Source organism: Coregonus clupeaformis, chromosome 21, assembly GCF_020615455.1.
Source record: "Coregonus clupeaformis isolate EN_2021a chromosome 21, ASM2061545v1, whole genome shotgun sequence".
In the NCBI taxonomy this organism is placed as follows: Eukaryota; Metazoa; Chordata; class Actinopteri; order Salmoniformes; family Salmonidae; genus Coregonus; species Coregonus clupeaformis.
In genome coordinates, this window is record NC_059212.1 from 47,462,494 (window position 1) to 47,488,100 (window position 25,607).

The window sequence follows — 25,607 nt, forward strand, 5'->3', positions numbered from 1 at the left end:
GGGTATGCAGGCCTACATGTTTTTAATCAATGATCATTTTCACCATGAAAATCATATTTTATGCAACACAGGAAAATGATATAAGACTTTGCTCTTGTTTATTCAGCAAATTCTTCTCTTGTTTATTCAGCAACTTCTTTTCCCTGTAAGAAGAAACAAAGAAAAGAATGGATCAGTAGTAATAATGAATGTGTGTGTGTGTGTGTGTGTGTGTGTGTGTGTGTGTGTGTGTGTGTGTGTGTGTACACACTTGGAAAGGGTATAATGGATCCAGCATTGAAGGCTCAGTGCTCAGCCGTAATCTTTTTTTTTTTTTTTTTGCCCTACCACAAATGTGCTAAATACCTACATTTTACAGAGTGTAAAAGGTCAGTATTGACTTCTGTGAAGACTGAATCATAGGTGGTGTTGACGTGTTCATATTTTAGCATGAGTCAGGTATAGGTTCAGGCAGCAGCTCTGTACCTTTCCAGTGTCGCGGGCCTTGGCTCTGAGCTTGTTGACCTGAGTCTCAGCGATGTCAGCACGCTCCTCAGCCTCCTCCAGCTCATGCTGCACCTTCCTGAACTTAGACATGTGGCTGTTGGCTTGTTCCTCCTGGGTGAGGAAAAGAGAGAGAGCATAACATTAGCATTCAAAGTTTGAAAATGTATGATTTTTTAAAAGGTATTTAAAAAAATCATATATATATATATACATACATATACAGATTTACGATAGCAATGTATATAGGGAGATAGAAGATACAGCAGAGAAAGTGAGTGGTGGAACGGGGGATCAAACCACTGCCTCCAACGGGGGATCAAACCACTGCCTCCCTGTATCGTCTAGGGAGATAGACGATACAGTGCCTAATTCCATTTCTTCCCATTTATAGTCTTACAAATTGGGATTAAAATTGATTTAAATGTTATTTCTGTCAACGATCTACACAAAATATTCGAATGTCAAACTGGATTAAAAAATATATATAATTAATGAAAAATATAACACTTTTATACACCTGTCAGCAACGGGTGTGGCTGAAATAGCCGAATCCACTAATTTGAAGGGGTGTCCACATACTTTTGTGTATATGTGTGTGTGTGTGTGTGTGTATATATATATATATATATATATATATATATATATATATATATATATATATATATATATATATATATATATGGACTAAATAAGTAGTATTTTGGGGTAAGTCTCTGAGAGCTTAACACACCTGGATTGTGCAATATTAGCTCATTATTATTTTCAGAATTCTTCAAGCACTTTCAATTTGGATGTTGATCATTGCTAGATAGCCATATTTAAGTCTCACCATATACTTTCAAGCAGATTTAAGTAAAAACTGTAACTAGGCCACTCAGGAACATTCACTGTCTTCTTGGTAAGCAACTCCAATGTAGATTTGGCCTTGTGTTTTAGGTTATTGTCTTGCTGAAAGGTGACATAATCTCCCAGTGTCTGGTGAAAAGCAGACTGTACCAGGTTTTTCCTCTAGGATTTTGCCTTTGCTTAGCTGATGCTGTTTTTTTTATCCTTAAAAACTTCCCAGTCTTTGCCGATGACAAGCATACCCATAACATGATGCAGCCATCGCCCTGTTTGAAGAGATAACGCTTTGTATCCAGGATTTTTTTTTAAAATGCTTTGACACATTTTTTGCGGTATTACTTTAGCGCCTTCCCAGTGTCATTTCAACTAAAAGAAATGTGATGAAGTTGAATCAACGTGGAAAAGTGATTGGATTTGCAGAAAGTCATCAACGTAAGGGTATTTTATATTTATTTCACCAAACGTTTTAACCAAATGTAAATCAAAACTAGACGTTGAACTGTCTGTGCCCAGTGGTTTGTTGCAAACAGGATGCATGTTTTGGAATATTTTTATACTGGACTTCCTTCTTTTCACTCTGTCATTTAGGTTAGTATTGTGGAGTAAACTACAATGTTGTTGATCCATCCTCAGTTTTCTCCTATCACAGCCATTAAACTCTGTAACTGTTTTAAAGTCACCATTGGCCTCATGGTGAAATCCCTGAGCGGTTTCCTTCCTCTCCTGCAACTCCGTTAGGAAGGACGTCTGTATCTTTGTAGTGACTGGGTGTATTGATACACCATCCATAGGCTTATTAATAACCTCACCATGATCAAAGGGATATTCAATGTGTGCTCTTTTTATAATTGTATGTGTGGGGTACAGAGATGAGGTAGTCATTCAAAAATCATGTTAAACACTATTAGTCCATGCAACTTATTACGTGACTTGTTAAGCACTGTTTTTTATTCCTGAACTTATTTAGGCTTGCCATAACAAAGGGGTTGAGCATCTGCTTTTTTTTTTTTTTACATTTTATTTTCATCTACCAATCAGTGCCCTTCTTTGTGACGCATTGGAAAAGCCTCAACTGAAGTTGTGTAATGTCTACTAGGGATAAAACATGTTTTCAAATGTATACCTTAAGAGTATTTGACCAATTTAAGGGTGCTCACCGCTTCCTCAGCGTTTCTCTTGTAGGCCTTCACTTTCAACTGCAGCTTATCTACCAGGTCCTGAAGTCTGCCGACGTTCTTCTTATCCTCCTCAGTCTGTGGGAGAAGATCAAAGAATCAATGGCCAATAGTTTTATACACAAACCTGTCTGCGTTCGTGTCAACCCACTGGGCGCAGATGTCAATTCAACGTCTATGCCACGTTGGTTCAACGTAATTTCATTGAAATGACGTGGAAACGATGTTGATTCAACCAGTGTGCCCAGTGGGAAGTGTTTGAAGAAGGCACTTTCTCTTACCTGGTAAGTGAGCTCCTTGACTCTGCGTTCATACTTGCGGACTCCCTTGACCGCGTCTACACCTCTTCTCTGCTCTGCCTCCACCTCAGTCTCCAGCTCACGCACCTTTTGTGAAATAAATTAACGTAGGCATTTGTTTGAGGGGGTGAAATCAGACGTAACAAATCTTTGTAAAACAGAGGGATATTCTTCTACTCAGTCAAGGAGGCACAATTGTTGGCTGTTCCTATGTAATTGTACAATTTTAATTGAAGGGGTCTGTAATGATAACAACTTTTCATTATCTAGGTGGTTTATTGAGAGAAAAAGTCATTACACAATGCTCCTGTGTATTTTTATATGATCAAATACATTTCCAGAAATCAGTCTTTCAATCCACCCTAATCCACCCTGCTGTTAACTCACCCTGGACTCCAGTTTCTGGAGCTGCTTCTTGCCTCCCTTCATGGCCAGATTCTCAGCCTCATCCAGGCGGTGCTGCAGGTCCTTGACTGTGACCTCCAGGTTCTTCTTCATCCTCTCCAGGTGAGAGCTGGTGTCCTGCTCCTTCTTCAGCTCTTCAGCCATCATGGCCGCCTGGAATGGTAGTTTGTTTAATTTATGCACCAATTGGCCCCAATCGTAACGTCCCTCTGAGATCTTTTGTTGTGGTAAACCAGCCCAGCTACCATTGGCCCTTGTTGACAAATCGAGTGGATGTAATTCAATAGATCATAAGGACTCACGTCAGTGATGGCCTTCTTGGCCTTCTCCTCTGCGTTCCTAGCCTCCTGGACGATGTCGTCCACCTCTCCCTGCACCTGCACCAGGTCAGACTCCAGCTTCTTCTTGGTGTTCAGAAGGCTGGTGTTCTGGAGGAGGAAACAAGACAATTTGTTTGAATCTCAAGAGAACTTAGAAGTCACAAGGCAGAAATTAGGAAAATCTAAAAGCAACCACTGTCGAATTCCAGGTGTGTGTAAATTGCATGCTTGTTTGGGTTGAATTAGAAGTGGCTTTTGACCCGTACCTGGGAGTGCAGCAGTCCAACGCGCTCGCTGGCGTCTACCAGCTCAGTCTCAGCCACTTTGCGGCCTCTCTCTGTCTGCTCCAGAGCAACTCTCAGCTCCTCAATTTCAGCCACCATCAGACCGTTTCTGCGCTCCACCATGGCTGCCTGCTCCTTCATGTCCTCTGAGACACGGACAGCGTCATCAAGGTGCAATTGGGCATCCTGGGGTTCACAATGACAGGTTCATTAGGACTTGCGGAAGTAGAGTCGATAGGATGGGTGATAGAAATGTTAATTGGTAAGAATTTCCCCATTATCCCTACCTTTTCTACAGTATATTAGTTAATTCCTCTGTTCTATTATTTGCTACAGTTTCACAAACAAATCGATCCCCATGTTTAGTTTTATGAGCCTGATGTCCCAGTCCCTTTACCTTGAGCTGTCCCTGGACGTTCCTCAGCTGTTTCTGAGCCTCAGCGGCCTGCCTGTTGGAGTGGCTCAGCTGGACCTCCATCTCGTTCAGGTCTCCCTCCATCTTCTTCTTCACCCTCAGGGCGTCATTCCTGCTTCTGATCTCAGAGTCCAGGGTGCTCTGCATGGAGTCAACCACCCTCTGGCTGTTCCTCTTGATCTGCTCCATCTCCTCGTCCTTCTCAGCCAGCTTCCTGTCCACCTCACCTTTGATCTGGTTCAGCTCCAGCTGCACACGCAGAATCTTGGATTCCTCGTGCTCCAGTGTTCCCTGGACAAAGAGAAGCGGTCGGGTGAATTGTGTCCAATATATTTGGATGTGTATAACACAAGGAATTAAATGTATATGACTACAATAAACACCAATACAGGGAGCATTGGACTGAAGCTGGCATTGGCTACTGTTACACTGCTTTTCCCATCAAACAGCTGCAGTTTGTACCTCAGCCTCCTCCAGAGCGGTCTGGATCTCAGACTTCTCGGTCTCCACTGTCTTCTTGGCCTTCTCCAGCTCATGGATGCTCTTGCCAGTCTCTCCGATCTGCTCAGTCAGGTCAGAGATCTCCTCTGCACACACAAACACAGGAGCAGTTTAGACTTGGGAGATTTTCAGTGGATATCGCCAATGCACTGAAGTTGACATTGAATCATAATAATTTACTAATTAATCAGCACTTCATACGGTCTTGCAAATCTAATTGCCCCCACTTCCTTGGGCTGTTCAAAGGAATAACGGTTTCAAGTTAAAAAAAATGTACTGTATATATTTTATACCGTTGTAAAATGGTGTATTAGAAATTGATTACAGTTTCCTCCATTTTCAAAACACTAGTCAAACATGAGCCAAATAGAACTGCTGTCAAATGCTCACGTTGCAGGTTCTTGTTCTCTCTCTTCAGAGTCTCCAGATGATCCAGAGCCTCCTCGTATGAGTTCTTCATCTTGAAGAGTTCAGTGCTCATAGAGCGAGCCTCCTTCTGAGCTCCTTCCAGCTCAGCCTGACCCTCCTCATACTTCTGCTTCCACTCTGCCAGAACCTAGGGAAATGCATGGGATTTTCATTAGAAGTGATTGATGAAGAGTTTTGAATCAGAAATATGCTACAATAATACTACAATTGATCATATAGCAGACAAAAAATGTAAACATAGGGTGATGTTTTCACCTTGTCAAAGTTCCTCTGCTTCTTGTCGAGGTTGGCGGCCAATGCGTTGGCTCTCTCAACGTCAATCATGAGGTCCTCCACCTCTCCCTGCAGCCTCTGCTTGGTCTTCTCCAGGGAGGCGCACTTCGAGTTGGTCGCCTCAATGGTCTCCTCAGCATCCTGCAGACGCTGGGCCAGCTTTTTCCTGTTGGACGACAGAAGTTGTAGAAATGTTACATATCGGCATAAAGAAATGTGAGCCCCCTACCACCCTCACCATCCACACCCTATATTTTGTGTTTTTGCTGTTGCATACGACTCACTTGGCCTCCTCCAGCTCCTCTGTGCGCTGGATGGCATCAGTTTCATACTTAGTCCTCCACTGAGCCACCTCGCTGTTCGCCTTGGACATGCCACGTTGCAGCTCTACCTTGGCCTCCTGCTCCTCCTCAAACTGCTCTCTGAGGAGGTCACAGTCATGGCGGGCAGACTGGACACCGTGGGCCAGTGCATTTTTTGCCTGTGAAATAGAAAGACAACGAGAGAGATTAGAGAGATAGTAAAACAAATGACAGTAGAAGTCTCTGAGGGTGGCGTAGTCGGCGTCTATATGAAGATATGGCTCTAAACTCTTTGGTCGGTGGTATCCATTTTGGGTTCCTTACCTTGACCTCCTCCTCAATCTGCCTCTTCAGCTCCTCAACCTGTTGGGTGAAGGCCTGTTTTCCTCTGGTCAGCTGAGACACCAGGGCTTCCTTCTCCTCCAGCTGGCGGCCAAACTCACCTGCAGGGAAAGAGGGACCTCTTGTTTATGGGGTCTCTGACCTCTAAGATTGAAAATGTATTTTTAGGTATCGTAGGGCAATGTTAGGTGGTGAATAGTACAGTAGAAACTATGTGGACTGGACTGTCTGGATATAGCCCCCAATACATGTTGTTGTTGTTTGATGATTGTACCATTTTCTGTCAGGAGTCTGGCCCTCTGTCCACTGATGTCGTTGACCTGGCGAACATTCTCATCATTCTTCGTCTTGAGCTCACTCAACTGGTCCTCAAGAGTACGGCACATCTTCTCCAGATTGCCCTGTTAGTGAAACATGTTCCATCATTACTTTATATATGGGACTCCTGTCAACTTCAGTTCACTTGAATGGTAATATAGTTGACCCTACTCAACACTGTTTGAACAAAACATCACTACTCACCTTAGCCTTGGCGACGGCCTCCATGTTGCTGGAGAGGTCATCAATCTCCATCTTGTACTCACTCTTCTCCTTCTCTAGCTTCTGCTTGACGCGCTGCAGGTTGTCGATCTGCTCCCCGAGCTCAGCCACACTGTCGGCCTGCTTCTTGCGCAGAGCGGCGGCTGTGGCCTCATGCTGCAGGGTGGACTCTTCAAGATCACGACGCAGCTTCTGGAACTCAGCCTCACGCTTCTTGTTCATCTCAATCTGAGCAGCAGTGGCGCCTCCGGCCTCCTCCAGCCTCTCGCTGATCTCCTCAAGTTCCCTGGAGAGATCGGCCCTCTGCTTCTCAACCTTAGCCCTGGCAGCACGCTCAGCCTCAATTTCCTCCTCCAGCTCCTCGATACGGGCCTAGAAGAGGGGGCAGGAGCAGGGGGGATGAACACTACAATGCAGTTGAAACAATTGAATGTGTTCATAAAAAGCCAGTTCCACTAATATATTCCGTAGACAGTGTCCCATGCAGGAACCAAAACCACAACGGTAAGAACCACCATCTTTACAATGGTAAGAAGCACCAGTATAAAGCACCATCTTCCATCCTACTGAGCCATCAGAAGCCACCAGGAAAAAATGTGTGCTACCAGAATAATTGTTTTCAGGAACTGAAAGCTTAGATCCTGTACTGTACCTGGAGTTCCTTGATCTTCTTTTGCAGCTGAGCTCCCAGAGACTGTTCATCCTCAACCTTGCTGAGGAGCTGGGTGGTCTCAAACTCCTTTCTAAGAAACACAAACACGTAGATTGCAGAGAGAGAGTATCATACCATTTCAGTTTGCTGTTAAGAATCACGTGAAAATTAGTCAAGAAAAAAACATTATTTAGATCAAAATGGCAGCTAATGCCGTCGTCATTTGTTTGTGTTTACTTCTTGATTTTCTCATCAGCTTGCTGCTTGTCATTCTCCAGGTCCATTATGGACTCCTGGGCCAGTTTCAGATCTCCCTCCAGCTTTCTCTTGGATCTCTCAAGGTCCATACGGAGCTTCTTCTCTTGCTCCAGAGAACCTTCAAGCTAAAAGATAAAAACATACAGATAATGTTCAAATCTAAACAACTGAAGATAATTTCATTTTATATACTATCATGGGCAAAATGTCAAACTCCACTCACGTCGTCCACTTGCTGTTCCAGCTTGGTCTTGGCCTTGGTCAGAGTGTTGACTTTGTCCTCCTCTGCCTGCAGGTCGTCCAGTGTCTGCTGGTGGGCCTCTTGGAGGGATTTCTTCTCCTTGGTCAGCTTGGCAACACTCTCATCCATAGATGCCATCTCCTCTGTCAGGTTTTTAACCTGAAAACGGCCACAACAAAATTAGTCTTTGGTCACTTCATCATAAAGGAGAGATTTAGTTTGATAGATATTACATTCACTTCATTTAGATTAGAAATGTGTCAACAAGTACTCTACTATATATTGAACACTAGATGGCAGTGTACACCATGCCAGTGTACTGATTGGAGGTCATAAATGAGGGGGAACAGAACATGCAATGAATGTGGGGAGAACTCCGCAACTGAAATTCCATAAATTTGTGTCTAAAATGTTCCTGCACCCACAATACAACTGGAAATCCATTTCTGTTGAGATATGTTTTGATTATTGTTGGGTTAGACCGTCTCTGGTAAAACACAAGACCTTGTTTTCAGTGGCGTGCTTCTCCTTCTCCACTTTGGCCAGGGTGAGCTCCAGGTCATCAATGTCCTTCTTCAGCTCAGAGCACTCATCCTCCAGCTTCCTCTTCTTGGCAGTCAACTCAGCATTCATCTCCTCCTCATCCTCCAGCCTCTCAGTCGTCTCTTTGAGTTTGGCCTCCAGCTGGATCTTGCTCTTGATGAGCCCCTCACACCTTTCCTCAGCATCATTCAGATTCTCTGATTCCTGGTTTCAGAACAGGAGAAAATAATCAGCAGCCTCAAAATATAGACTTCATTTAGTCAGAGCTCATAGCAAATCAATATACATTCATGAAATATATTTATAACATGGGCTGTAAAAATGTGAGTTAGCTACATACTTCACAGTGTGTTCGTGTGTGTGTGTGTAAATGTTCCCTTATGAGGGTCGTAGGTCACTCACAGATGCGACTTGGAGCGACAGGTCTGCCCTCTCCTGCACCAGGGACACCATCTTCTCCTCCAACTGCTTCTTCGTGGCCAGTGCCTTGGCCAGGTCCGTCTTCATCTTCTCATAGTTCTCCTTCATGTTGGCCAGCTCCTTCTCCGTCTCAGCGCTCTGTAGCAGGGGCTTGATCTTGAAGTACAACTTCATCCATGGCCAGGTTTTCACATTCATGAATGAGCGGATGTTGTACTGGATGGAGAAGATGGAATCTCTGGTTGACAGAAAGGATAGGGCGGCATGGTGAGTGACATCCTTAATAAAGCTACATTCTGGGAGTCAAAGAATAACAAAACAGAGCCCTGTCCCACTTTTGGTATACAGCTGAGGAATGAGACTAGAGAAATGTAACCAGGCAATTCCACGGTAATGGAAGGCTTTTCACTTTAAAATGTATACCAAACAAAAACCATTGATTTCAAAGTTTAACAAACCATACAACTCTATGCACAAGGACTACATTTACGAAAACACATTCAAAGGAAGAACTGTGCAGATACAAAGGTAGTTAACAGAATAGAAATAAGGCCGATTTTACCGTAATTCTATTAACAAACTTTGCATCTGCAAGATTTTTCCAGTAAATGTTTTTTCATTTTATTTACTATGTAAATTTAAATGTAACCTCTGTTAAATTCATAGACAGCGCTCTCAATGCAAGGACTGACAGGTTACGCAAAGCTCATGAGGCGTTTCATATTCTTAAAAAATGAATGGGTTAATATCCCAAATTTAAAGGACAATTGAACAGCTTTCCAAACATACTTTTCTCATTCTGAACAACTCACAGCATATACAGTATGTTATCATAATGATTTAGATACAGGTGGTTGACAGAAAGCTTTGCCAAGATGTCCACTATTCCTCACCTCCTCTCCATCATCTTGGTGAACTCTCTCCTCATGAGGAATCCACGGCTGAGAGCCTGGACCATGCCGACCAGAGTGGCTAGCTTCTCATCTCTCATCTCCTCCAGGACACCCAGCAGACCGGCTTTGAAGAACACCTGACACAGGTAAACATGGTCAATGGAACCACGGTCAGATGGTGACAGAGAGAAATGGTTGAATCAAAAGAGGGGAACAACACCACTAGATTGATTTGAACAAGTTTAGTTTCTCATCTATATTTGTAATGTTTGACAACAAAAAAAAGAAAAAGCAGTCCAATGTTTTTCCACCTTTTCCATTAGTTAAATCAGGGTTTAAATTATTGAAGTTGTGTTTTGTTGTCAGCCATGGCTGGGGGTATTTGACTGACCTTGGTGTGTCCGAACTTGTAATCCTCGTGATTTATATCAATGGACCCAAGCAGCTTCTCAGAAGCCTTCTTGTTATCCATGAACTGGCCCTCGGGGATGACACTGGCGTTCAGTACTTTATACCTGAATGAGGAGACATTTTTTAACATAATGTCAAGTTGTAATAGGTTGGTTATATTACGTGAACGGTAAGCCTATTCTGATGCTGGGAAAACCTTTGGAGCAGGTGTGTGTGTGTGTTTGTGTGTGTGTGTTTTTGTGTGTGTGTTTGTGTGTGTGTGTGCATTAGTGTTTCAATGCATCTACCTCTGTTTGAAGTCAGCATAGATGATTCTGCTGGGGAAGCCCTTTCTGCAGATCCTGATACCTTCTAGAACACCATTACACCTGAGCTGGTGGATAACCAGGAAGTTCTCCATCAGACCTGGTAAAACAAACCAAGTCTCTTTCAATACTCATAAACAGGTTAAAGACTTGGGTCGTTAAGGTTACTGATACTGTATTGATAAGATAATATTTAACTAAATATTTACCTGGAGTCTTTGACTCGTTGGGGATCAGGCAGCGCACAAAGTGAGGATGAGTGCTCCTCAAGTTGGTCATCAGCTTATGTAAGTTCTCCTGTTAAAGGGTTGCAAACCATTTTCTCAGACATCATTTATGATCTTAAATGCACCTTTTGAAGGACTGAATATACACATTTCAAAAGCTCACCCTGAACTGGGAAGACACAGTCTGCATGGAACCACCCTTCTTCTTGCCTCCTTTCTTGGCTTTATCTGTTAAAATGAGGAAAAATAAGAGATAACTAGAAAAATACATTTCCTAGAGCGGGCGGAATCAATAGAATAATAATAAGAGTATGTAAGAAATCTAGAGTGGTCTTGTCTTCAGCAAGCACATTAATTATAAACCAGAGAATCTCCCAATATCTTCACACTTATCTTAATGCAAATGGTGCCAATGAGATAATTAACACATATTGTATGAGAAAATGTACCCAGTGAATAAACCTGAGAAATTGTAATACGTTCATAGACAAATACAATACAGCCTCCTGCAGCTCAGTTGGTAGAGCACGGCGCTCGCAACGCCAGGGTTGTGGGTTCGATTCCCACGGGGGGCCAGTATGAAAGATGTATGCGCTCACAAAAAAAACGGTAAGTCGCTCTGGATAAGAGCATCTGCTAAATGACTAAAATGTAAATGTATTTGTCACGTGCTTCGTAAACAACAGGTGTAGACTAACAGTGAAACGCTTATTCACAGACCCTTCTCAACAATGCAGAGAGAAAAATATAGAAATTCTAACACGAGGAATAAATCCACAATGACTAACAATAACTTGGCTATATACACGGGGTACCGAGTCGATGTGCAAGGTCATTGAGGTAGATATGTACATATAAGTAGGGTTAAAGTGACTAGGCAACAGGATAGATAATAGACAGTAGCAGCAGTATACTGTAGGTAGGGGTAAAGTGACTAGACAACAGGATAGATAATAGACAGTAGCAGCAGTATACTGTAGGTAGGGGTAAAGTGACTAGACAACAGGATAGATAATAGACAGTAGCAGCAGTATACTGTAGGTAGGGATAAAGTGACTAGACAACAGGATAGATAATAGACAGTAGCAGCAGTATACTGTAGGTAGGGGTAAAGTGACTAGACAACAGGATAGATAATAGACAGTAGAAGCAGTATACTGTAGGTAGGGGTAAAGTGACTAGGCAACAGGATAGATAATAGACAGTAGAAGCAGTATACTGTAGGTAGGGGTAAAGTGACTAGGCAACAGGATAGATAATAGACAGTAGCAGCAGTATACTGTAGGTAGGGGTAAAGTGACTAGGCAACAGGATAGATAATAGACAGTAGCAGCAGTATACTGTAGGTAGGGTTAAAGTGACTAGACAACAGGATAGATAATAGACAGTAGCAGCAGTATACTGTAGGTAGGGTTAAAGTGACTAGGCAACAGGATAGACAGCAGCGTATGTGATGAGTCATAAGAGGTTCCATGCAGATAGTCTGGGTAGCTTTGATTAACTATTTAGTAGTCGTATGGCTTGGGGGTAGAAGCTGTTCAGGGTTCTGTAAAGTTGAACCGTTTTTATCTCAATATCAGATCATTTCTGGGTAACAATTAAGTACCTTACTGTTATTGTTTTCAATTAAAAATGGTCAAAAAGGAACAAAAATGGCTTCTTAGCAAAGAGCAATTTCTGAAGCGAGAATTTAGCTAGGACTATCTGGGAGTGGTCTGAGCGGGGAGGGGAAAACTGTAAACTAGCTGACATTTCAGGCGGTCTTTTCAAACAGCTATTACACTAAAAGGGCATTTTCACAATTTCACAGTATTATTCCATCCTCTTAGTGTGGAAATATACATAAAACACAGGGAAATCCCATTGTTGACTGCACTGGGCCTTTCAATAAAATGTGGGTTGTAACTAGTGCTTGGTTAAATCTTTTGACGTGATGCTGGTCTTACCCTCAGGTGGGGCAGCAGGGTACAGAGCAGCCATCAGTTTGACTGAGGCCTTCCCGTACATCAGAATAACTGATTCGTTCAGGGGGTCCTTGTTCTTCTCTAGCCAGCCAGTGATGTTGTAGTCCACAGTGCCGGCATAGTGTACGAGAGAGAAGTGGGCCTCTGGCTTGCCTTTGGCAGGCTTTGGCTTCTCAAACGCCTTGGTTTTGCCAAGATGCTGGTCATTGAGCTTGTTCTTGAAGGTAGTGTCTGAAGCCTTGGGGAACATGCACTCCTCTTCAAGGATGGAGAAGATGCCCAATGGCTTTACGAAAAGAGATATCAAATGAGTGACATTTACATTTAGGACCACATTTATTCCTTTATCAAACATGTTAATATAGGATGCTATTCCTTCAGGGTCACATAATAGGAGACATTTTGAGTTCTTAACCGTCAGATACGTTGTACCACTGTGATAATATATCACATATCGCTCCCTATGAGCTTTGCTGTTGTGATCCATTATAATCCTCACAGACAGTTTACCTTCTCAATAAGCTCAATGCAGGCAGCCAAGTCCATGCCGAAGTCAATGAACTCCCAGACGATTCCCTCCTTCTTGTACTCCTCTTGCTCCAAGACGAACATGGTGTGGTTGAAAAACTGTTGCAGTTTCTCATTGGTGAAGTTGATGCACAGCTGCTCCATGCTGTTGTACTGTTGAAGGAATTTCAAAAAGGCTAATTTCATCGTACAAGGCTGTAATCCCTCTCAATCACAACTAATTGTCTTGTTCTGGTACTCACATCAAAGATCTCAAACCCGGCAATGTCGAGCACACCAATATAGAACTGCCTTGGATTCTTGGTGTCCAACATCTCGTTGATACGGATGACCATCCACAAGAACATCCTCTCATAGATGGACTTGGCCAGAGCCATGACTGCGTTATAAACCTGCAATGATAATACCTCAAATTAATACATGAGATATTGACCAAATGTAGTGATAAGGTGATAAGCGCTTGGGAAAAACAACATTAGGCCTACTATTGAAAAAAAAGGCAATGTTCTCCTCCCTAAAATAATTCCGGTGCTCAGAAAATGGTAGATGCTGTGTTTCACCTTACCTGTGCCACAGTCTGTCCCTTGGTCACATACTCGTTGCCAACCTTCACTCTGGGGTAGCACAGACATTTCAGCAACTCAGCTGAGTTCAGGCCCAGCAGGTAGCCGATTTTATCAGCCACTGGAGAGAGAACCAACATCAACAGACTCAGGCACACAAGATCGCTTGTTTCTGATGTTACACTGACAAAATAGTTTGTATCTCCTGCCTGACTTTCATGTGGTACTGTCTGTCTAACGTATCCTATCTCTATGTTTAGGAATAGGACTAATGCTTTACATATTGTATATCTATGAGTGGGACTCACCCTCTGTGCCGTCTGGTTCGGCCTGCTCCTCACGCTGCTTCTGCTTGAATTTCAAGTTTCCATGGTGCATTACAGCTCCTGTCAGCTTGTAGATAGACATCTTCTCATCATTAGTGAAGCCCAGGATCGTAATGGCATCCTGGCATTAGAGAGGAAGTACAACAGTGATGAACTGAGCGGTAGTTTGCTCAGTTACAATACACTACAGTTCTGTGCTCACTCCAGAACAAATGGGATGGATAGATTTGACTGGCTACTCTGTTCCACATGATTACTTTTGGCCAGCACACTAGTTTGTCGCACCACAAAATGAGTTTTACACAGTTCCACAAGGCGCTTAGTGGCACTCTCTTGTGGATGTCTTACATGTACCTAAAGGTGAAGTGTGGAGGCATGACGACTGCCTTGAGACACATGCCTAACTAACACAAAGGTGCCCAGCTGCTACAAGTTGGAATTGCACAGTGCATTCAGTGTGTATGGTGGTCCTACCCATTCCATATCTAGAGTTTGGTTAACCCTTTGTGTGACTCACGTCTGTGGCATCCAGCTCTTCCTTGTCGTTGATGCTGGCCACAGTGATATGACCCTGGCTGATCATGGGGTAGTCGTAGGGGTTGGTGGTGATGAGCGTCATTTCTGTGGACAACGGAGAACGGCTTGTCATTTAAGTCTTGTAGAATTCCACTGTCCTACCTTTACGGTATCTCTCCCTCCTTTACTCAGTAGATGGACTCAAGGATACATGTAGTATATAATAAATAGCATCAACAGACTGGACTGAGCCTCCTGGAGTAGTTCATCACAGTGCATTACTTGATAGATCTTTCCCATAAAATACCTTTAAAGACCTGACCCATGTCTAGGTGCCTTGTTACCTTGGATGTACTCATTGTAATATTATTAATAGTGTGGACTATGAACCTTTAAAAAATAAGTTCCACAGATGGGGGTGGGAATCATTTCACCTCAACCTCTCCTTTGCCTTACCAACTATCTCAGGTTTGTGGCCTGTCATCATCTGGTAGAAGATGTGGTAGCCTCTCTCATCGGGCAGCTGGAAGGCCACTCTGGACTTCTCCAGCAGGTCTGAGAGAGAGAGAGAGAGAGAGAGAGAGAGAGAGAGAGAGAGAGAGCATTACATTTATTTATATGATCTCCAAACAATATTCTGTGTGAATTAAGGAAAGCATTGAGAAACAATCAAAGCCAACTTACAGGTCTCAATGTCAGCTTTAGCCAGTTTGCCTGCTTGGAAGTGAATCCTGATGAATTTACCCTATAGTAGAGCATGGGGGTTAGAAATATGTATACAAAATAATTCTAACTATTTACTTTGATAGACCCCTTGAAATGTTAGTTTGTTGGACATATATTGATATAACTATAAGGAACTACTGAAATGTTTTTTCCCCCAATATAAGGTCACTTCCACAGTATGCCCTTCATACTTACAAAGCGAGACGAGTTGTCGTTCCTCACTGTCTTGGCATTACCATAAGACTCCAGCAGAGGGTTAGCTGCAATGATCTGATCCTCAAGAGACCCCTGATTGAGACAAACACAAGTTGCTTAGAAACTGGTAAACACTTTTCTTGAAAGGATTCACCGCTGGAAAATAAGTTTACACAGCCCACCGAACTGAAATGTGTTAAAAATGCACAACCTACCTGCATTTTGCTTGGGTCTACTTCCTTCTTGGCACCAGACACTGCAATGGTGGCGAAGTACTGGATGACACGCTTGGTGTTGACAGTCTTTCCTGCACCGGATTCTCCACTGGATAATATGACAGAGATCGAGGGGTTTTTACTCACAGATTGTGTCAGATTTGGCTTTCACTACGAAATAGCATTGACAAATTCTAACCTAAGTAAATAATTAACAAATATTCCCACTCATCGATTTCTAATTGCACATAGCCTAATCCAGGGGTCCCCAACTACATTCAAGCAGATGTGGGGGGGGTTTCTGAGCGGGGGGGCGGAACGTAATTGCAAATAATAATAATATGCCATTTAGCAGACGCTTTTATCCAAAGCGACTTACAGTCATGCGTGCATACATTTTTGTGTATGGGTGGTCCCGGGGATCGAACCCACTACCTTGGCGTTACAAGCGCCGTGCTCTACCATCTGAGCTACAGAGGACAAAATAATTTGTACACTGCAAATTGACCGCAAGAAGCCCAAACAGATTTAACAAAAACATAATAATTTGAAACCTTAATTACATATGTCTCTTTATTTATGCCTGGGAATACTTGGGAACAGATTTCCTAAATTAAAATGACTTCCAGACAACTTGGGTTTTTCACGCTCAACAGTTTCCCGTGTGTATCAAGAATGGTCCACCACCCAAAGGACATCCAGCCTACTTGACACAACTGTGGGAAGCATTGGAGTCAACATTGGGGTGGGGGAGGGGGGGTGCAACTCAATATTAGGACGGTACTCCTAATGTTTTGTACACTCATTCTAAATATATAAAGATGTATTTTTTGCTCAGAAAACTTGGGGGGAATTAAATTACCCACGGGCCGGCAGTTGGGGAACCCTGCCCTAATCCATTGATAATGTCATGTATTTTAATCACACCAAAGTGATCCAACTAGTGTGTAGAGGTCGGTTCGGTTTGAGTTTGATTATTTAAAAAATAATAACGGTTTTCGATTTCGGTTTTGAGATAATTTTTTAACATTAATTGCAGTATGCATTATTTGGGTTGAATGCTGTAACGACACAGAATAAAACTATTAATAAAAGTCCCATGATGGTAGTGACTGTCCATTACTGATTATCACTTATTATAAACTGGGTGGTTCGAGCCCTGAATGCTGATTGGCTGACAGCCGTGGTATATCAGACTGTATACCACGGGAATGACAAAACTACACTTTTTACTGCTCTAATTACGTTGGTAACCAGTTTATAATAGCAATAAGGCACCTCGGGAGTTTGTGGTATATGGCCAATATACCACGTCTAAAGGCTGTATCCAGGCCCTCAGCCGTGGTATATTGGCCATATACCACACCCCCTCAGGCCTTATTGCCATAATGAACCATAATTTAGTCACATTACTTTACTTTCATAAAATATTTCAGTTGTGTAAATATTACATTTGTTTAATTTGATTACTTTATTATTTTATTCCAAGTCATCATCTCTTTTAGTCATTTTGTTGTCTGACAAAATCACTGTTTTAGTAGTTCTTCAAAGTAAATAAGGCATACATTTATGACTGCTGAATATCAACCGTCAACCACTTTAGATCATGTATTTTCAGGTAGAGATACCTCACGAAGCAACAGCTCTCTAACCATCACACGTCTTCTGTCTCTTCTCTCCCTCTCTGTGTAGGCGCACAATGGATTATAGTCATTGTAGTTAATTACCACTTTTTCTGTGCTAAACTATGTAGAATATTGGCCTGTTGGAAACTACAACTCCATACTACATCGCACAGATAGGGCTTGATCTGATTTATCTCTAGAAAACTGTGCATTATGATCACAGATAAAAACAAACTAAATGGAATTAAAACAATTGAACTGACATGGTCAGGTAGCGGTTAAACATTAATATACCACGGCTAAGGGCTGGTCAGGTAGCGGTTAAACATTAATATACCACGGCTAAGGGCTGTTCAGGTAGCGGTTAAACATTAATATACCACGGCTAAGGGCTGTTCAGGTAGCGGTTAAACATTAATATACCACGGCTAAGGGCTGTTCAGGTAGCGGTTAAACATTAATATACCACGGCTAAGGGCTGTTCAGGTAGCGGTTAAACATTAATATACCACGGCTAAGGGCTGTTCAGGTAGCGGTTAAACATTAATATACCACGGCTAAGGGCTGTTCAGGTAGCGGTTAAACATTAATATACCACGGCTAAGGGCTGTTCAGGTAGCGGTTAAACATTAATATACCACGGCTAAGGGCTGTTCAGGTAGCGGTTAAACATTAATATACCACGGCTAAGGGCTGTTCAGGTAGCGGTTAAACATTAATATACCACGGCTAAGGGCTGTTCAGGTAGCGGTTAAGAGCGCTGGGCCAGTAATAGAAAGATTACTGGTTTGAATCCCCGAGCCGGCAAGGTGAAGAAATCTGCCGTTCTGCCCTTGAGCAAGGCAGTTAACCCCTAACAACTGCTTCCCGGGTGCCGATGATGTCGATAAAGGCAGCCCCCCGCACCTCTCTGATTCAGAGGAGTTGGGTTAAATGTGGAAGACACATTTCAGTTGAATGCATTCAGTTGTGCAACTGACTAGGTATCCCCTTTCCCTAATTATTTGAAAAATAACAGATATGTTGGTTAATCGATCAGCGCATACAACTTACGTAATCAGGATGGACTGGTTCTCCTTATCTGTAACCAAAAAACATATTGCTTGTCATACTCAAGCAACATCATGGGTACATTATTGCATTCATAGCATCATCATGAATTTCATTTTGGAACATTTTCCATTCAAGGCTAATGAAATCAGATATTCCCAGCAAAATGTTCTAACCTACATGAGAAAACAGTAGATTCCCTCCCTCCATCCATCCCTCCATCCATCCCTCCATCCATCCATCCCTCCATCCATCCATCCATCCATCCATCCATCCATCCATCCATCCATCTATGCATCCATTGATTCATCCATCCATCCACCCATTAATTTATCCATGAGAGCTCGTACCAATCATCATGAACTGAAAGGCGTTGTCAGAGACGGAGAAGATATGGGGTGGAGCCTCCATCCTCTTCTTCCCTCTGTAGGCGTTGACAACCTCTTCGTCGTACACGGGGAGCCACTTGTAGGGGTTCACCGTGGCACAGAAGAGCCCAGAGTAGGTCTGGATGAAAGGGATTCAATTAAATTAGGGAATTAGTCAAATCGGATAAAATTACTAATGTTGGTAATATGAAAAAAATAAAAAATACAAATAATATGCCATTTAGCAGACGCTTTTATCCAAAGCGACTTACAGTCATGTGCACATACATTTTTACGTATGGGCGGTCCCGGGGATCGAACACACTACCCTGGCGTTACAAGCGCCATGCTCTACCAATTGAGCTACAGAGGACCACGGTCTGCTGTAGTGGTATGTTTTGGTTTCTACAGTTCATTTATGTGTAGGACTGGCAGTGTGTGTTTCTTATGTTCATGTATGTGTGTGTATGGACATGGTTCATCAACATCTTCAACAGCCGAAGCTAAGTAGTAACATTAACATGATGTCTTCTAATTGCAGTCGCTGTACTCGGCTGTACTCATAATATACAGGAGAATTCTCGCCTTACGGCGAGAATAGCTGTGCTACAAGCCCAGCTTCAGACGCAATCGTTAGGCAAGGGTAATATCAGTGTAGGAAAGGAAGAAACAGCGTCTGTGCCACCAGTAAGTACAGATAGTAATGTTAGTATAAATCCCCCCGCACAGTCCCCGCAGCCGGACAACTTTCTCATGGCTTCTGGAGGGAAATACTGTTGGAATGCTCAACCGGTGTCGCTCATTCAGCCGACAGAAACCTTCAACCGGTTTTCCCCATTATGTAGCGAGTCGGAGTCTGAGTCTGAGTCTTCTCTAGTCTCTACTCCTCCCGTTACGGGGTCTGAGACTCGAAGGCTCCCACCATTAGCTCTGACAAATTGAAAACCCTAGTCATTGGCGACTCCATTACCCGCAGTATTAGACTTAAAACGAATCACCCAGCGATCATACACTGTTTACCAGGGGGCAGGGCTACCGACGTTAAGGCTAATCTAAAGATGGTGCTGGCTAAAGCTAAAACTGGCGAGTGTAGAGAGTATAGAGATATTGTTATCCACGTCGGCACCAACGATGTTAGGATGAAACAGTCAGAGGTCACCAAGTGCAACATAGCTTCAGCGTGTAAATCAGCTAGAAAGATGTGTCGGCATCGAGTAATTGTCTCTGGCCCCCTCCCAGTTAGGGGAAGTGACGAGCTCTACAGCAGAGTCTCAGCACTCAATCGCTGGTTGAAAACTGTTTTCTGCCCCTCCCAAAAGATAACATTTGTGGATAATTGGCCCTCTTTCTGGGACTCACCCACAAACAGGATCAAGCCTGACCTGCTGAGGAGTGACGGACTCCATCCTAACTGGAGGGGTGCTCTCCTCTTATCTACCAACATAGATAGGGCTCTAACTCCTCTAGCCCCACAGTGAAATAGGGTGCAGGCCAGGCAGCAGGCTGTTAGCCAACCTGCCAGCTTAGTGGAGTCTGCCAATAGCATAGTCAGTGTAGTCAGCTCAGCCATACCCATTGAGACTGTGTCTGTGCCTCGACCTAGGTTGGGCAAAACTAAACATGGTGGTGTTCACCCTAGCAATCTTATTAGGATAAAGACCTCCTCCATTCCTGCCATTATTGAAAGAGATCGTGATACCTCACATCTCAAAATAGGGTTACTTAATGTTAGATCCCTCACTTCAAAGGCAGTCATAGTCAATGAACTAATCACTGATCATAATCTTGATGTGATTGGCCTGACTGAAACATGGCTTAAGCCTGATGAATTTGCTGTGTTAAATGAGGCCTCACCTCCTGGTTACACTAGTGACCATATTCCCCGTGCATCCCGCAAAGGCGGAGGTGTTGCTAACATTTACGATAGCAAATTTCAATTTACAAAAAAAAAAATGACGTTTTCATCTTTCGAGCTTCTAGTCATGAAATCTATGCAGCCTACTCAATCACTTTTTATAGCTACTGTTTACAGGCCTCCTGGGCCATATACAGCGTTCCTCTCTGAGTTTCCTGAATTCCTATCAGACCTTGTAGTCATAGCAGATCATATTCTAATTTTTGGTGATTTTAATATTCACATGGAGAAGTCCACAGACCCACTCCAAAAGTCTTTCGGAGCCATTATCGACTCAGTGGGTTTTGTCCAACATGTCTCTGGACCTACTCACTGCCACAGTCATACTCTGGACCTAGTTTTGTCCCATGGAATAAATGTTGTAGATCTTAATGTTTTTCCACAAAATCCTGGACTATCGGACCACCATTTTATTACGTTTGCAATCGCAACAAATAATCTGCTCAGACCCCAACCAAGGAGCATCAAAAGTCGTGCTATAAATTCTCAGACAACACAAAAATTCATTGATGCCCTTCCAGACTCCTTCTGCCTACCCAAGGACGTCAGAGGACAAAAATCAGTTAACCACTTAACTGAGGAACTCAATTTAACCTTGCGCAATACCCTAGATGCAGTTGCACCCCTAAAAACGAAAAACATTTGTCATAAGAAACTAGCTCCCTGGTATACAGAAAATACCCGAGCTTTGAAGCAAGCTTCCAGGAAATTGGAACGGAAATGGCGCCACACCAAACTGGAAGTCTTCCGACTAGCTTGGAAAGACAGTACCGTGCAGTACAGAAGAGCCCTCACTGCTGCTCGATCATCCTACTTTTCCAAATTAATCGAGGAAAATAAGAACAATCCAAAATTTCTTTTTGATACTGTTGCAAAGCTAACTAAAAAGCAGCATTCCCCAAGAGAGGATGGTTTTCACTTCAGCAGTGATAAATTCATGAACTTCTTTGAGGAAAAGATCATGACCATTAGAAAGCAAATTACGGACTCCTCTTTGAATCTGCGTATTCCTCCAGGGCTTAGCTGTCCTGGATCTGCACAGCTCTGCGAGGGCCTGGGATCGGGAGAGACACTTAAGTGTTTTAGTACTATATCTCTTGACACAATGATGAAAATAATCATGGCCTCTAAACCTTCAAGCTGCATACTGGATCCTATTCCTACTAAACTGCTGAAGGAGCTGCTTCCTGTGCTTGGCCCTCCTATGTTGAACATAATAAACAGCTCTCTATCCACCGGATGTGTACCAAACTCACTAAAAGTGGCAGTGATAAAGCCTCTCTTGAAAAAGCCAAACCTTGACCCGGAAAATATAAAAAACTATCGGCCTATATCGAATCTTCCATTCCTCTCAAAAATTTTAGAAAAAGCTGTTGCGCAGCAACTCACTGCCTTTCTGAAGACAAACAATGTATACGAAATGCTTCAGTCTGGTTTTAGACCCCATCATAGCACTGAGACTGCACTTGTGAAGGTGGTAAATGACCTTTTAATGGCGTCAGACCGAGGCTCTGCATCTGTCCTCGTGCTACTAGACCTTAGTGCTGCCTTTGACACCATCGATCACCACATTCTTTTGGAGAGACTGGAAACCCAAATTGGTCTACACGGACAAGTTCTGGCCTGGTTTAGATCCTACCTGTCGGAAAGATATCAGTTTGTCTCTGTGAATGGTCTGTCCTCCGACAAATCAACTGTACATTTCGGTGTTCCTCAAGGTTCCGTTTTAGGACCACTATTGTTTTCACTATATATTTTACCTCTTGGGGATGTTATTCGAAAACATAATGTTAACTTTCACTGCTATGCGGATGACACACAGCTGTACATTTCAATGAAGCATGGTGAAGCCCCAAAATTGCCCTCGCTAGAAGCCTGTGTTTCAGACATAAGGAAGTGGATGGCTGAAAACTTTTACTTTTAAACTCGGACAAAACAGAGATGCTTGTTCTAGGTCCCAAGAAACAAAGAGATCTTCTGTTAAATCTGACAATTCATCTTGATGGTTGTAAAGTCGTCTCAAATAAAACTGTGAAGGACCTAGGCGTTACTCTTGACCCTGATCTCTCTTTTGACGAACATATCAAGACTGTTTCAAGGACAGCTTTTTTCCATCTACGTAACATTGCAAAAATCAGAAATTTTCTGTCCAAAAATGATGCAGAAAAATTAATCCATGCATTTGTTACTTCTAGATTAGACTACTGCAATGCTCTATTTTCCGGCTACCCGGATAAAGCACTAAATAAACTTCAGTTAGTGCTAAATACGGCTGCTAGAATCCTGACTAGAACCAAGAAATTTGATCATATTACTCCAGTGCTAGCTTCCCTACACTGGCTTCCTGTTAAGGCAAGGGCTGATTTCAAGGTTTTACTGTTAACCTATAAAGCGTTACATGGGCTTGCTCCTACCTATCTTTCCGAGTTGGTCCTGCCGTACATACCAATACGTACGCTACGGTCACAAGACGCAGGCCTCCTAATTGTCCCTAGAATTTCTAAGCAAACAGCGGGAGGCAGGGCTTTCTCCTATAGATCTCCATTTTTATGGAACAGTCTGCCTACCCATGTGAGAGACGCAGACTCGGTCTCAACCTTTAAGTCTTTACTGAAGACTTATCTCTTCAGTAGGTCATATGATTGAGTGTAGTCTGGCCCAGGAGTGTGAAGGTGAACGGAAAGGCTGGAGCAACGAACAGCCCTTGCTGTCTCTGCCGGGCCGGTTCCCCTCTCCACTGGGGTTCTCTGCCTCTAACCCTGTTGCAGGGGCTGAGTCACTGGCTTGCTGGTGCTCTTTCATGCCGTCCCTGGGGGTGCGTCACTTGAGTGGGTTGAGTTACTGACGTGATCTTCCTGTCTGGGTTGGCGCCCCCCCTTGGTTTGTGCTGTGGTGGAGACCTCTGTGGGCTATACTCGGCCTTGTCTCAGGATTGTAAGTTGGTGGTTGGGGATATCCCTCTAGTGGTGCGGGGGCTGTGCTTTGGCGGAGTGGGTGGGGTTATATCCTTCCTGTTTGGCCCTGTCCGGGGTTTTCTTCGGATGGGGCCACAGTGTCTCCGGACCGCTCCTGTCTCAGCCTCCAGTATTTATGCTGCAGTAGTTTATGTGTCGGGGGGCTGGGGTTAGTTGGTTATACCTGGAGTACTTCTCCTGTCTTATCCAGTGTCCTGTGTGAATTTAAGTATGCTCTCTCTAATTCTCTCGTTCTCTCTTTCTCTCTGAGAACCTGAGCCCTAGGACCATACGTCAGGACTACCGGGCATGATGACACCTTGCTGTCCCCAGTCCGCCTGGCCTTGCTGCTATTCCAGTTTCAACTGTTCTGCCTGCGGCTACGAAACCCCTACCTGTCCCAGACCTGCTGTTTTCAACTCTAAATGATCGGCTATGAAAAGCCAACTGAGATTTATTCCTGATTATTATTTGACCATGCTTGTCACTTATGAACATTTTTGAACATCTTGGCATGGTTCTGTTATAATCTCCACCCGGCACAGCCAGAAGAGGACTGGCCACCCCTCATAGCCTGGTTCCTCTCTAGGTTTCTTCCTAGGTTTTGCCTTTCTAGGGAGTTTTTCCTAGCCACCGTGCTTCTACACCTGCATTACTAGCTGTTTGGGGTTTTAGGCTGGGTTTCTGTACAGCACTTCGAGATATTAGCTGATGTAAGAAGGGCTATATAAAATAAAATTGATTGATTGATTATGTTTATGCAGGTTTCTTACATAAATCATCCATGCTGCATAACGCTCTTTGAGGTTATACAACACAGAGGCTTCATTCAGGTAGGTCATCATGGCCATGTCCTCAATCTTGTCGTACTTAGGGGGGTTCATCTGATAGATGTCTGCTTCTTTGAACTCTTTTCCTTCCTGAAACAGTCAGAAATCTACATTACACACAGATCAAACTGGACGTGACTGAATGCTTTTTGCTCATTCATTAGTTCAATCTTTTTTTAAATGCATACCGCCATTTAATCCAACTACCCTGTTATCACCCATTGACACATACATGGTTATTCTTGACTAATCAATATCAATAATGCCATACATTTTTAAATAGCAGCAAGAAAGGTTATATTCTGCTTACAAAAAAACTATGAAATGATTCTTAATCTATCTTTTGTTAATACATTTTGATGATTTTTCAAGAAAGAGTACTTGCACAAACTTGAACTTGAATACTTTTCAGATCAGGCTTACCTCCTTACTGCCGTCAGGTTTCGTGACTGTCACAGTACACTTCCCATCGGCCCTGGCAGTGACCAAACCCTTTAGGTACAGCTCCACCTTGTCTGTCACATAGCATGCGTTCTTTGAATCAAAAGGTGCGGCTTGTGCCTCCATCCTCTCCCTCTCAGGCTTACGAAGGTACAAGGCAGCCTTGCCGTAGATTTGCATCTCCGCGTCCGTACTCATGGTGACGGATCACTATGAAAGAGATGAAACAAGAAACATGATTGACTCTGTGGTGCTTCGTCCACAGTCAACAGGAGTTAGATGAGCGGTATCCCTCACAGAATATTTTCGTAATTTTTATATGAAGACTCAAACCATGTCTCACCTTCTTTTTCCCCTCCTACAGATGAATTTGTACTGCTTGGAGGACCCTGTGAAACATTAGGGTGTTGTGAATATGCACAAGTCTTATCATTTAGCCTCCGAAGGGCTAGAAGACATTTTGAATGGCATCAATTAAACCCAAATCATTACAGCCATGTCCAATTCAACTACAGGTGCAACTGGTAACTTTCATTTTCTTTGTGGCAACTCACTTTACTAGACATCCTGTCGAGAATTCAAATTAATACCCCTGAAAACCCAGTTACATTCTAGACCATCCCCTCAATTTACAAACAAGTGCAGGAGCACCACTTTTGACTGTGAATTAAAGTGACAGATTTGAAGTATAACACCTTTTAATGTAAAAAAAAAAAAAATTATAAAGCTAGTTTTAATCAATGACACTTGATTGCATATTGTAAAATCCTACAAGAGACGTGTAACAAAGAAAATGCAGAACTCAATTCAAACATTGCGGTTAG

The 25,607-nt window shown here is 43.0% G+C and overlaps 1 protein-coding gene and 1 non-coding gene across 2 annotated transcripts; one reads left to right on the forward strand and one right to left on the reverse strand.

Annotated features, from left to right (window-relative positions):
- On the reverse strand, window positions 1-24,993 carry LOC123481201 (myosin heavy chain, fast skeletal muscle-like). Its single transcript, XM_045205942.1, has 39 exons — window positions 24,766-24,993; window positions 24,286-24,432; window positions 18,626-18,782; window positions 18,279-18,306; window positions 15,601-15,709; window positions 15,386-15,478; window positions 15,149-15,209; window positions 14,921-15,019; window positions 14,466-14,569; window positions 13,931-14,069; window positions 13,625-13,743; window positions 13,302-13,451; window positions 13,042-13,212; window positions 12,514-12,817; window positions 10,731-10,795; window positions 10,550-10,637; window positions 10,323-10,440; window positions 10,016-10,139; window positions 9,625-9,761; window positions 8,714-8,969; window positions 8,273-8,515; window positions 7,751-7,927; window positions 7,507-7,652; window positions 7,270-7,360; window positions 6,600-6,989; window positions 6,352-6,478; window positions 6,060-6,178; window positions 5,718-5,914; window positions 5,416-5,599; window positions 5,122-5,287; window positions 4,693-4,817; window positions 4,213-4,521; window positions 3,798-4,001; window positions 3,514-3,639; window positions 3,194-3,364; window positions 2,789-2,893; window positions 2,490-2,585; window positions 466-597; window positions 1-143 (listed from the first exon to the last, which is right to left on the reverse strand). The coding sequence occupies exons 1-39, from the start codon at window positions 24,979-24,981 to the stop codon at window positions 123-125; spliced, it is 5,814 nt and encodes a 1,937-aa protein (XP_045061877.1). The 5' UTR covers window positions 24,982-24,993; the 3' UTR covers window positions 1-122.
- On the forward strand, window positions 11,068-11,143 carry trnaa-cgc. Its single transcript has one exon. It is a non-coding gene; the product is annotated as a tRNA-Ala (tRNA).
- Window positions 24,994-25,607: the final 614 nt, after the last annotated feature.

What these genes read in the sequence shown, in the direction of transcription:
- LOC123481201 (XM_045205942.1), bottom strand. Translation starts at nt 24,981, where the DNA reads ATGAGTACGGACGCGGAGATGCAAATCTACGGCAAGGCTGCCTTGTAC. An exon ending in ACAAGTTCGGACACACCAAG is followed by an intron (nt 9,762 to 10,015) that starts GTCAGTCAAATA and finishes TACCTGTGTCAG; the next exon opens with GTGTTCTTCAAAGCCGGTCT. An exon ending in AGGCCCGCGACACTGGAAAG is followed by an intron (nt 144 to 465) that starts GTACAGAGCTGC and finishes TTCTTCTTACAG; the next exon opens with GGAAAAGAAGTTGCTGAATA.